The sequence below is a fragment of the Neofelis nebulosa genome, chromosome 18, assembly GCF_028018385.1.
Source record: "Neofelis nebulosa isolate mNeoNeb1 chromosome 18, mNeoNeb1.pri, whole genome shotgun sequence".
In the NCBI taxonomy this organism is placed as follows: Eukaryota; Metazoa; Chordata; class Mammalia; order Carnivora; family Felidae; genus Neofelis; species Neofelis nebulosa.
Genome location: NC_080799.1, coordinates 22,318,641 through 22,332,145, shown reverse-complemented (window position 1 = coordinate 22,332,145; position 13,505 = coordinate 22,318,641). Strand labels below are relative to the sequence as shown.

The 13,505-nt window shown below is 47.6% G+C and overlaps 1 protein-coding gene across 8 annotated transcripts in view; it reads right to left on the bottom strand.

Moving 5' to 3' along the window:
* The window catches only part of XPO6 (exportin 6), a 104,038-nt gene extending 90,774 nt beyond the window's left edge, over positions 1-13,264 (bottom strand). For 2 of the 8 annotated variants that reach the window (XM_058711715.1, XM_058711721.1), the window contains exon 1: positions 3,515-3,656. In XM_058711715.1, coding sequence (XP_058567698.1) covers positions 3,515-3,544 — 30 coding nt within the window. In that variant the 5' untranslated portion in view covers positions 3,545-3,656. Of the gene's footprint in view, positions 1-3,514; positions 3,658-12,661 lie in introns of those variants that run through there. The other 6 variants (XM_058711720.1, XM_058711723.1, XM_058711719.1 and 3 more) reach the window with 5 other exon arrangements.
* Positions 13,265-13,505: the final 241 nt, after the last annotated feature.

Here is a 13,505-nt window from a genome sequence, read left to right as displayed (position 1 = left end):
AAAAACGGTAAGTATCAACAAAATTCTTCAGAAAAGAACGTATGACCCATGAGTATTTATGGATAAGAACAACAGGCAGGCATTTTCAAACATGAAATAATTTAGGGAATATAGCAACCAAAAACTCTATGAAAAGAAATTATCAGCTAATCAATGCTGAACAGATTAAAAGGATCAATCCCAGAATATCTCACTCAATCCCAGAATATCTAAGAATCTGAAGGAAAGAGTGCAAACCAAGAATTTTATACCTAGCCAAGATATCCTTCAAGTATAAAAGCATTATTTCACCAAATAAGTCACCCTTTTTAAAAACTGACAATCAAATCTAGCCAACAGGAAGATGAATTAAAGATAAGAGATATGGAGGGGCACCTGGGTGACCCAGTTGGTTAAGTGTCTGACTTTGGCTCAGGTCATGATCTTAACGGTTCATGAGTTCGAGCCCCACATCGGGCTCACTGCTTTCAGCACAAAGGCTGCTGCATTCAGATCCTCTGTCCCCTCTCTCTCTGCCCCTCCCCCCACTGGCGCGCGCGCACGCACTCTCTCTCTCTCTGTGTCTTTCTCTATTATTTGTTAAATAAACTTAAAAAGAAAAAAGACTTCATGTATGAAAAGACCACAGTTCAAAGAACCAGTGGAGAACAATGAATCCTTAAAATCTAAAACTAAAACTAAATACTGAGAAAATTATGGTTACGGAACAAATTATAAATGCTCTAAAGTAACGTAAAACAACAATCAACAATGAGAAGGGGAAAACAGAAGAAGTGCAAATGTTCTTATTTTTCCTATTATTAAGGTCACTGACACTGCCTAGAACTGAAACATGGAATATATTTATTAAAAATGATGCCATCTTGGGGTGCCTAGGTGGCTCAGTCGGTTAAGCGTTCAACTTTGATATTGGCTCAGGTCATGATCTTGCGGTCGTGGGATCAAGCCCCATGTCTGGCTCTGCGCCAAGCATGAAGCCTACTTGGGACGGATTCTCTCTCACCCTCTATCTGCCCCTCCCCTGCTCATGCGTGAGTGTGCACACTCTCTCAAAATAAACATTAAAAAAATGGGGGCACCTGGGTGGTTCAATTAAGCATCTGACTCTTGATTTCCACTCAGGTCATGATCTCACGATTTGTGAGATTGAACCCCTCACTGGGCTCTGCACTGACAGCACAGAGAGCCTACTTGAGATTCTCTCCCTCTCTCTGCCTCTTCCCCTGCTCACACTCGTTCTCGCTCTTTCTAAACAAATAAAATAAACGTTAAAAAAAATTGAGGCCATCTTCTTGGGGTGCCTGGCTGGCTCAGTCAATGAAGCATGGGACTCTTAATCTTGGGGTTGTTGAGTTCAAGCCCCACGTTGGGCTGTAGCTTATTTAAAAATAAAATAAAATTAGTAGATAAAATAAAAATGACTCCATCTTGTTGAAGTCTTTCATAATCTTTTCTCTTAACCTCCACGGATTTATCAAAAGCTAATAATTACTGAAGCAAAGATTTACTTGAAATCTGACAAGTCCTTGTTCAGTTTCATTGCTTTCTTTATTTGCTATGAAATGCAAGTGACCCCTCAAGGGCGCCATGCTTATGAAAACAGTCAATCTCTTAAGGTCACACATGGATTACACTCCTACACTGTCCTCAAACTGACAAAGCTAGAGGGAGAGAGAGATGAGTGGATGCTGGGGGGTGGGGGCAGGACACAGAGAGTACTAGGCTTGAGGAGTTCTGTGGTGCTGGGGCAGCTCTGGACCTTGACTGCGGTGCAGTTACATCCATCAGCACGTGGACCAAGCTGCAACTACACACAAGTGAGTGCAGGTTAAAAACAGGTGAAAACTAAGTAAGGTCTCCAGTCCAGTCGGTAACTGACAGGCACCAACGTCAACTTCCTGGTTTTGCTATTGCACACAGCTATGGAAGATGTCACCACTGGGAACTTGTGGACCTCCTTTTGCAACTTTCTGTATTTAATTACTCCAGAAAGTAAAGCTTTAAAAAAAAAAATGCAACAATTAATTGATTTTTCTTTTACTTTAAAACTAACATGATTCTTCAGGGGTGCCTGTGTGGCTCAGTCGGTTAAGCATCCGACTTCAGCTCAGGTCATGGTCTCGTAGTTCATGAGTTCGAGCCCCATGTCAGGCTCTGTGCTGACAGCTCAGAGCCTGGAGCCTACTTCGGATTCTGTGTCTCCCCCTCTCTCTGCCCCTCCCCTGCTCATGTTCTGTCTCTTCTCTCTCTCAAAAATAAACGTTAAAAAATTAAAAAAAAAAAAAAATGATCCCCCAAATCAGCATGATCACTTTTGAAATGAAAGAACTTTAGGATTCCATCTCGCCTATCCAGATAACACATATCTACAAAGACATACAGATATTTACATGGTGCTAATTATACTTTAGGGTAGTAGGATTAGGGGTGATTTCTTTTGCCATATTCTTTGCACCTGTAACGCCTGATTTTTAAAAAGCACATGTCATTCTTATAAAAAACTATCCAGTTGTTACTCTTTTTTATTTTTCTTTTTTTTACGTTTATTTATTTTTGAGACAGAGAGAGACTGAGCATGAACGGGGGAGGGTCAGACACAGGGAGACACAGAATCCAAAGCAGCTTCCAGGCTCTGAGCTGTCAGCACAGAGCCTGACACGGGGCTCGAACTCACGGACCGTGAGATCATGACCTGAGCCAAAGTCGGACGCTTAACCGACCGAGCCACCCAGGCGCCCTGGTTACTCTTTTTTAAATAGAGAGATGGAACGATCTTCCCAGGTCTACTTAATTACTAACCAATTTAGAAACCAGTGATTTTTTGTTTCCCCAGCTGCATTTAGCTAATAAAATACCTTTACCTCTTCAGGGAGTCTGAGACCAGAGATCTTTTTCATGATAACCCTTATGTAAAACAGCAGCAGGCTACTCTAATGTAAATGAGCTCCCACATACGCTAAACCTAATGGACTTAGGTCAACTGACCTGCATAAAGAAATCAAGCCACTGTCCTTTCTGCTGATGTGCTGTGATGGGATCCAGCTACCACTGTGCCCTCAAGAGTCATGCTTTCTCTAGTCTATCACAGTAGAGGACATGCAGATACCTAGTTTCTCCTCAGTTATGAGCAAAGTTTTGACCATCTTGCCCTATTACTTTACAAGTTTTAAGGTTAGATGACTAGATGCACTGTTTTTCCTGGGACAATACACCCAGCTGGACTACATTTCGAGTAAATATGTCTCTGTAAATGTGCACTGGCTTAAGAAGAAACCTGGTGGAGGAGGTGGAGGAGGTGGAGGAGGTGGAGGAGGAGGAGGAGGTGGAGGAGGAGGAGGGAGGGGGGAGGGAGGGGGGAGGAGGGAGGAGGAAGAGGAGGAAGAGGAAGAAGAAACAACCTAGTGATGTCAAAAAAAAAAAAAAAAAAAAAAAAACCACGGGCTGTGGAGTTAGAACCTTGGGTCTGAATCGCATTTCTATCAACCTGCTGTGTAATTTTGAACGAGGTACTTACATTATCCTCCCTGACCCTCAGTGTCCTCATCTTCCCAACTGTGCGATGAGAACAGAGGAGACCCACCTTGCAGCGCTGTCATTAAATTAAAGGAGGTACCGTACGCAGTGAACGTGAGGGCCCATCGACAATGGCTGCTGTGGAGTGTAATTATGAAACACACACAGACCTTCTGCTCCCTCTGACCCCCAGCTTCCTTCCTTTCCCATCAGCCTCCTGCCACCTCCCTCACTTCCCTCTGCGCCGTGAGTTTCCTCAGTATCCACAACCCCTCCCTCACCACACCCCATCCCCACTGTGCCCCAACAGTTCTTCCAGCAGCAATTGGTGGCTGGAGCCTCCCCCTAAGCACACCATCTACACAGCATTTCTAACAACTTCCCCGGCTTGCTGTTCCCCACCTCTACGCGTCTAGGGGGAAAATGCTGTCATGCGAGTGTGCTGGCTTTGGAAAAACAGGGCGCCTGTTTGTGAGCGTGTAGGTTTTGGAAAAACAGGGTGCCTACTACATTCATACTCTATTACAATCTTACCACACTCTCCAAAAACTGCCACTGTCATTTACTACAGTCTAGGGCCTCCTTGACCTTCTTGAATTTTTCTTTTAACACCTGACTCTTTTGACTGCCTCAGTATCTACAGAATGCTTACAGATGCTGGAAATGCAAAGAGGCCTAAGACTCACTCTGACACAGACTCTTAAAGACAAAGATCTAATCCTCCCCACCCGCAGACTTGGAGTGGGACTAAAAGAAAACGAGTCGAAGATCTCACACTGTGCTCCTCACGCTTCTGAATTGACACTAGAAGCATGTAGTCCTGTAATTCCTATATAATAAAAAACAATATATCAAAATAATAAAAGTCAAAAGAAAAAACATAACTATTCAAAGATGATAAATGCTAAACTACTAGCTGAAAAGCCTTAGAAAGGTGTTTATGGTGACCTTGAAATGGTGGGGAAGGTGTCACCTGCAAAAATGAAGAAAAGGACATTAGAGCAGAGGGAACAGCACTGAGCAAAGACAGAAGTATGAAGAGTACTCAGTGTTCTGGGAACGACAGGTGGTTTGCTGTGGCTAGGGAACATGTATAATTTGGCAAGTCTTTAAAAGATATTCCAAATACATCACTGTAAGCATTTAATACATCATCTTCATCCGTACTGAGAGGACTAAAAGTGAAATTGTGAAAATCCAGGGCCCAAGTGCTTCCCGCCGCTCTGTGGAAAGCTTGGGTCTCTGCTCTGAATGATTTGGGGTCGAATGGCACGCTTCCATCTGAGCTCCAAGAGGTGGCTCTGGCAGGAATACAAAAGATGGAATGGCAGAGGGAGAACCTGGAAGCCGTCGAGACACCAAGACTGAAAGCAAGAGACAACCCTGACCGAAGTGGAGGGAATGGAGGGAAGGGCGGGGGTCAGAACACAGGTCAGCAGAGCATCCCCAAGTCTAGAGGCATAAGGTAAAGAGGAAGTTAAAGATGACTCAGGTTTCCCCCTTAAGTGTACAGCAAATAAGGTCATGAACAGAAGCAGGGCAGGTGGGAGGAGGCGCTAACCTGAGATAAAGATGGTAGACTTGGCTCAGAAAGGCTTCGAGTGCCTCCAGGACACTCAGGTGGAGACCAACGGCTGGAGAGTGAGGCTGAGTCCTCACTGGCACCCAGGTCCTAGCGGAAGCCATGAGAAGACCAAGGAAGACTGAACCAGGACAGTAATATCATGGGGGGCAAGGGAAAAAAAGTGTTTCAGAAACGAAAAAGAAGTCCAGGGGTTGCCAAAGGCAGGTCAGAAAGGCACAAGGACTGAAAAGAGGCCGCTTATACTGGTGTCAGCACCCACAAGTTACAGGTGATCTCGAAAAGTGGTGAAGACACAAAGTCAGTCCGCGATGGGTCGCAAAAGGTGCGGGAGGACAGCAGCTACAAGCTCAGGAGCCCCCTCCCTTTTCACCCAAGCCCATGCTGTCACATCTTCCTTGACTTGGACACGTATGTCAACGATTCCGCTTCGTCAATCGTCAAGACCTTTGTCCTGCCCGATGCCAATCACCTGCATCTCAACGTGGCAAATGCCCACCTCCTTCCAGAGCAAACCCCTTATTTTATCTGCATGGGGCCTCTCTCCTGTCATCTTCCTGTCCGTTTCTTTACCTGTCACCTCCTCCATTCCACCAAATCCAAATCACCAATTAATTAAAACCTCCACTATTCCCAAACACCAGTTTCCCAAAGTCAACTTGAGTTTTTTCCCTTTTCTTTATCCCTTAACTCTGGAACCCACTTTTTAAAAAATGACAACTCTCTCGCTCAAGTCTTCCTCACTCTAATTCCACACCTAAAAACCGACCTTTGGCACGGCCATACAGGCAAGGTGTCATGTCTGGTTTCCCACACCAATCTAACCTGTACGCGGCAGATGGTTTTCCTTTAAGGAAAAACCAGCCAACAAAGCCAAACTCCCTACGGAAGGCCCTCCATAACCTGGTCATAAACCACCTTTATGGCTTTCTCTCCAGCTATTACATAACACAAACCACCATGGCCAAACCAGTCTATTCAATGGTTTGAACATTAGTTACACCCTTCTCTTCTGAAATATCCTCTCTCGGCAAGTTCTATTGGGCACGGGGAACCTAGCTTACTCCAGCTCTCCAAAGGCCCTTTGAACATGCAACACATCCACAGCATTCCTACAATGTAACTGTCTACTCTGCCAGAAATTGTTCCAGATTCTTGCCATTCATCAGTGAACAAAGTGAAGATCCCCAGCTCTATAGAGTTAACATTTTAGCAGAAGGAGATAACAAGAAATAGACCTCATAAATAACATCAAGTATATAAAATGTTTTCAAATGGTCAATGTTACACAGGGCCTTGCTGGTTCAGTCCCTAGAGCACTCGACTCTTGATCTCAGTGTCATGAGTTCAAGCCCCACGTTGAGCATAAAGCTCACTTCAAAGGGGAGGGGGGGGGGCGCCTGGGTGGCTCAGTGGGTTGGGCGTCTGACTTGATTTTGGCTCAAGTCATGATTTCACAGTTCATGAGATGGAGCAAAGCCTGCTTGGGATATATATTCTCTCTCTCTCTCTCTCTCTCTCTCCCTCCCTCCCTTTCCCTCTCTCTCTCTCTCTCTGCCTCCCCTGCCTGCATACTCTCTCTCAAAAAAAAAAAAAATTAAAAAAAATTTTAAGGTAAATGCCACAAAAAGCAAGCAAGCAGGATGTGAAGGCGTGGGAGCCGTGGAGAGGGCTTGGGAACTAATCATCTCAGCTGTAGCACCAGTGGACAGAAGAACCTTGATGCACCTTGATGTGCGAGGCAGACAGAATGGAAGGTGAGGAATTAGAGAGCACTCTTCCCCAGAGTTCTACTGCAAAGGGGAGCAAAGAAACGGGGCAGAAGCCGGCCTGGGCAGCAGAGGTAAAGGTATTTACAATGAGAAGAAATAACACGTTTGTGTCCTACAAGTACCTAAAGCCCTACAAAGTCGCAGGCACTCAACAAATGTTACCTTAATTCCTTCCTTCACTTTCCCTTGACACCTGTTTTTGGTTATCTTTAGGGATACCTATCTGATCTTTGTAACTATCTGCAGACAACTTTTCCTAACCCTTCAAGATTCCAATACGCTTCCTGGGAAACCCTCCCTGGCCCCTCTCCTCAGTGAGTCTCCCTCAGATATGCTGCCGTTTGCACCAATGCATTCTTCTATCACCCTTATCACAGTCTCTTGTAATCACCGGGAGACAGTCCCATCTGCCTCATTAAACTGGCTCCTAGAGGACAGGGCAATACTAACCCTCTTGGGGTCAAAGTGTAACAGTTACGAGCTCTGACTCCGCTCTGACTCTGGAGCCAGACTGCCTGGCTTTGAATCCCGGTTCCACCACTCAGTCACAATGTGACCTTGGGAAGGTGCCTAACCTCTCAGGGCTTTGGATGTTTTAATCCATAAAATGAGAAATAAAAATAGCCTCTACCTCCTGGCATTGCTTAGAAAAGTAAATGAGTGAACATACGTAAAATATGTGGTGTATGCTAAGCCCTATAAGTATTAACTATTATATTCTTATATCCACAGTACCTAGGATTGTACGCTTGACATAGGAAATCAATAAATTATTTTATGAATGAACTGAGGCACTAAAAAGCTCTCGCTCACCGTAATGAATTACTTCTCTATGCATTACAGAGTTTGTGTTTTTCCCAGTAAAGTAATTCCATCATTTGAGCAATGTCATTTCTTGGCTAGTTAACCTGCTTCCCAGCCCAGCTCTAGCTGCGTTGCGGACAGAGCCTGAGTACTTCTGAACCTTTCCCTGGCATCTGTCCGCACCGTCACGGCTCTTCATACCTCCCAGGGCTCGGTGCGCCACGTGACACCATTAACGAACAAGGGGATGACACACCATTTGAGTGGCCAAACGGAAGGTGTGATTTTGCCTCCGTTTTCGGGACCACTCACAGAAGGCAACATTCAAAAACATAAGAAGTCCTTGTAACCAAAGCACTTTTCTAAGCAACTAGAAAAACACTAACTTAAGCAAGAACTTGATTTTGCACAAAACTTCCACAATAACCAACAGCTCATTCAATATGAAGTAACCACTCTTCAGAGGAGTGGGAACCTCAAGATATTACATCACTTCAGAACTCGCCGAAATTCAACAACAACACACCAATGAATTAATCAAATGTAGTTACAGTACAGCTGTTCTAGTGATTCTGTACTGCAACTACGAATCTTGTTTTTTAACTGGCTCTCAATCTGCAGGTCAAGATACCTCCTAGAGGGAGGGTTTAAAGGAAATATCCATACTTCCCGGCCCCCATCACTATCTACCTCAGAACCCAACAAAATGTAGTCGGGTGACATCCCCCATCCTGTTCCATGATCTTCCACGTGCAGCAGCACAAGGCGCAGACAGTCCCCGACTTACAATGGTCCGACTTCAGGAGGACGCAAAAGCGACGCGCGGTCAGTAGAAACCATACTTCAAATTCTGACTTTGGATCTTTTCCCAGGCTAGTGACACGCAGTACGAAATTCTCTCCTAACGCTGGGCGGTGGCAGTCAGCCGCTGCTCCCAGTCAGCCACACGATCAGCGGGGTCAACCACTGATACACCCACAACCATTCTATTCTCTTCAGTACGATATTCAGCAAATGACGTGAGATATTCAACACTCTGTTGTAAGACAGGCTTTGTGTTAGGTGATTTTGTGCAACTGTAGGCTAACTTACGTATTCTGAACACGTTTAAGGTAGGCTAGGCTAAGCTGTGATGTTCGATAGTAAATGCATTTTGACTTACAATATATTCAACTTACGTGGAGTTTATCAGGACACAACCCCACTGGAAATCGAGAAAGATCTGAACTACCAAAAGCACAGGCTCTGGAGTAGAGCGCCCTGGTCCAAATGCCAGCTCCACCCAGGTACCTCCATCAGGTGTCATTCCCCCCCCTCGTAACAATGTGACCTCGCAGGGCTGCTCCAGTAAACCAGACCAGATACAGACACTGAATGACTGACCACAAGAAAAATGAACAAATGAGAAACAGCTAGCTTATAGCAGACACACAACAAATGGTGGTTTTCTCCTATTACACCATTTTCATCTCATCAGAATTGAAGTTTTACAAAGAAGACATTAAAAAGGCTCAAACGTGTCAACTAATGCCCTTAATTGAAAGTGAAAATGTTAAGAGTGAGGAAAAAGTTCCCGGAATAAAGAGCTGTGATCCCAGGGAAAAGCTCCTCCTCCTGTAAAATACACACCTGGCAACAACTTCCTTGCATTCTGAGGACAAGGCCTGCCCCGTCCACACCCGACCCTGGGATACCTACAGGATATGAACCCCTGGCGTCAGAACTGAAAAAATGTTGTGATTAGAAGGTCCTAGTCTCGGGGCGCCTGGGTGGCTCCTCTGACTCTTGATTTTGGCTCAGGTCATGATCTCGTGGTTCATGAGTTCAAGCCCCAAGTTGGGCTCTGTGAAGGCACAGAGACTGCTTGGGATTTTCTCTCTCTTTCTCTCTTTCTCTCTCTCTCTCTCTCTCTCACTCCCTCTCCCTCCCCTCCCTCCCTCCGCCCCTCCCTGCTTGCACACTCTCTCTCAAAATAAAGTCGTTTAAAAAAAAAATTTTTTTTTTTTTTTAATTTAAAAAAAAGATCCTTTTCTCATCACATCCATTGTGGCCACCCCCTGGGTGCTTAAGTATGTGAGGTCTAGGTTACAAAAACCTTCACTTGAAACTTACCCCCCCCCAGAAAAAGACATACAAGGTAAACATGAAGTCAACTACTTTACAATAATTGCTCCCAGGTGGCCATTTTCAGGATGCTCTGCCTGCCTATTAATGAAATCTGAATGCAAGGGTGCTGGGCTAGCTTAGTCAATAACCAATAAAATTCTGCCCGGGGTCCTAAAGCAACATTCTTTGCAAACTCCCCGAGGGGAGGAGCTTATCTGCTTTTTCATCTGACATTCCCTAGAGCCTGCCGCATAGTGGGGACTTAAAATCCACTGAAAGATTGGGACACCCCTATGCACGGCAGCATTACTCACAAGTCAAAAGGTGCAAGTTAACCCAGGTGTCCATCAACAGATGACTGGACGCACAAAATATGAGCTTATAGGAGTTTTATGTGAGTTTACACCCACAATAGAAGATTACTCAGTGTTAAAATGAAGGAATTTCTGACACATGCCACAACATGGCTGAACCTCCAGGACATTATAGTCAGTGAAATAAGCAGTCACGAAAAGACCCAATACTGTATGGTTCCACTTATATGAGATACAGAGTCAAATTCACAGAGAGAGAAAATAGAATAGTGGTCACCAGGGGATGGGGGGAGAAAGGAATGAAGTTATTGCCTAATGGATGCAGTTTCAGTTTTGTGAGATGAAAAAAGTTCTGGGGATGAAAGCACAACCTTGTGAATGTACAGTGACCCTTGAACAACGTGGTTTTGAACGTATTTCCTCTTCTTTATGATTTTCTTATTGACTTTTTTCTCTAGCTTACTTTCTTGTTAAGAATACAGTATATAGGGGCACCTGGGTAGCTCAGTTGGTTAAGCGTCCGACTTTGGCTCAGGTCATGGTCTCCCGGTTTGTGAGTTCGAGCCCTGTGTCGGGCTCTGTGCTGACAGCTCACAGCCTGGAGCCTCCTTCGGATTCTGTGTCTCCTCCTCTCTCTGCCCCTCCCCTGCTCATGCTCTATCTCCCTCTCTCTCTCTCTCTCAATAATAAATAATTGTTAAAAAAAAATACAGTATATAATACACATAACATACAAAATAAACGTTCATCAACTGTTAATGTTATCAGTAAGGCTTCCAGGGAGACTAACAGTAAAGTTTTGGGGGAGTCCAAAGTTATACACGATTCTCCACTGCATGGAGGTCAGTGCCCATGACCCCCATGTTGCTCAAGGGTCAAGTGCGCTTAATGCTGCTGACCTGTACGCTTAAAAATCATTAAAATGGGGAGCGCCTGGGTGACTCAGTCAGTTGAGCGTCCGACTTTGGCTCAGGTCAGGATCTCACAGTTTGTGGGTTCAAGCCCCGCATCAGGCTCTGTGCTGTCAGCTCGGAGCCTGGAACCTGCTTCCGATTCTGTGTCTCCCTCTCTCTCTCCGCCCCTCCCCTGCTCTGTCGGGCTGTCTCTCTCTCCAAAATAAATAAACGTTAAGAAAAACAAATTTTTTTAAATCATTAAAATGGTACATTTTATGTTCTGTGTATTTTACAATCTAAAAAAGAAAAACAAGAAAATTAATTTGAAAGAACTGAAGGAATACCGAGTATTATTTTCATCACTCACTAAATGTCTTATCTCATACCTTTGGATTATTCATTAGGGCGTTCCTAACTCCACATTTTACAGATGAAATTGGGACTCAGAGAGCTTAACTGATCTGCCACTCCATGACACACAGGACCTACCACACAGTGCTGCTCACCATTAATGGCCTAAGCCCCACGAAGACAAGGCCTATGCCTGAGGCTGTCCCTCTATGCCCAGAACCTAACACAACACCCACAGGCTCCTTGAGTGTTTTAAAAATCCCATTGGCCTGAACGTCTAGATCACAGATGTCACTGTGTCCCTTTCTCCACGAAATCCCCAACAGGGGTAAACTGGGCAGCCTGAAGAACACTTCCTTCTCTGGAAGCGCACAGACACAGGCTGAGCAGTCAACCGCTCCCCCAAGGGCTTACTATGTACCAGGAGTTGGGGCAGATAAAGGTTCAATTTCATCTTTGAGAGAACGGAATCTACTGCCGTAGAGAGATAAGGCTCAGAAACAATTACAACAAAAAAGACAAAAGGCTTAATAAATAGACGGGAGTACATAAATCTAAGGGAATACTGAGAGTGTCTATGGGTCTGAAAAACGTGGCAAGTATCTTCAGAAGAGGTGGCTTCTGAGGGGGATGTGGAAGGATGAATAGTTTTCCAAGCACTACCAGGGAAAAGGCCAGGGCACGAAGCAGAAAGAACAACAGACTGGGTGTCAAAAGAGCACCCCTGTTCCCGACTTTGCTGTTATCCAGATCAGTGACCTCTGCAAATCGCAACCCGTTTCCTCGTTTATACGCCGACAGCAAGCCCCCAAATCCAGCTCTGTGTGTTCTACCTAACACAAGCTCTGAAGTCAAAGTGCCTAGGTTCAAATAGCGCCTCGGTCACGTAAGAGTGACCTTGAGCTGGGTTATTAGTTGCTCTGTGCCTCAGTCTCCCCACTTCAGCAGAGAGCTGGTGTGCTCATTAAATAACACAGGTCAGTCGCTCAGCACATAGTAAGCCCTCAATAAATACAGGAGAGCCCCCGTCAAACATGCCACATTGTGAGAGAGGCAAACGCCAGATGCAAGGGGAGTGCCGGCTGCGTTTCCAGGTCCCTCCCAGTCCTGAGACATCCCGGGAGGGGGGGGGGGGGAGGGGAGGGAAGGGGAGGGGGGGATGGGAGCGCCGAGCCGGGGCTGCAAAGCCTGCACGCATGTGTCACTGCTGGGCTCGGCACGCGCCTCTCCCCGCCCCGAGAAGCGATGGCTCAGCAGTCCCGGGGCCCGCTCCCACCCCTCGGGCCGGGCACCGGGGCGGGAAGGGGCTCGGACCCCACTTACCATGCTGGCCGGGGGAGGGGCGGCTCAGGTGAGCTGGCTCTCGAGCTTCGGACACGTCCCGCTCGCACAGTTCAGGTCATGGTCCCGGCAGGTTCGGGAAGTCCCCCGCCCATGCAAAGACAACCGCTGCCCCACCCGGGCCCCGCGGGGACCCTCTAAAAAGAGCTCGGCCCCCCGGCCCGCCTCGCCGGGGACCCCCGGAACAAATTCATCTAGACCCACCCGCCCCTCCCCAAGGAAACTGAAAAAGCAGGAAATGGGGCTCGGAGGCCGGCGAGGAGGGCAGCGGCTCGGGGGCCCCCCGCCCGGGCCCGACCCCCGAGGGGAGGCTCCGGGCCCAGGCAGGGGCTCCCGGCCTCCGCGTTCAGAAGCGGCTGCGGGCCGGGCCCCGAGGCTGAAGGGGCGGAGGCTGAAGGGGCCTCGGCGGCGCAGCCCCGGCGGCCGGCTCAGGGTAGAGGCCCGGGGGCCCGCGCTGTCCTCGCCGCCTCAGCCCACACGGCCGCCGCCGCCGCCGCCCCCCGGAGCATCCCTGCGCGCGCGCCCGCCCCGGAGCCGCCCGCTCGCGCCGCGCGGCCGCCCCCGACCAACAGCCCCAACGCGCCGGAAGTGGCGAGCGCCCGGCGCGGCCCCACGGCGCGGCCGCCGGGCTGCGGCGCTGGAACCGGACCAATCCGGAATCGAGCGGGGAGAGGGTGGGGGGGCGCGGGGCGGGGCCGCACCTGACGGCTCCCGCCTGGCCCCGCCCCCGCCCGTCCCCGCCCGGCGCTCGCCGCCCATCCACGCGGGCCGCCGGCCATGTTGGTAAAGGGCCCGAGCCTGCCATCTTAGTAAAGGGGCGGTTTCC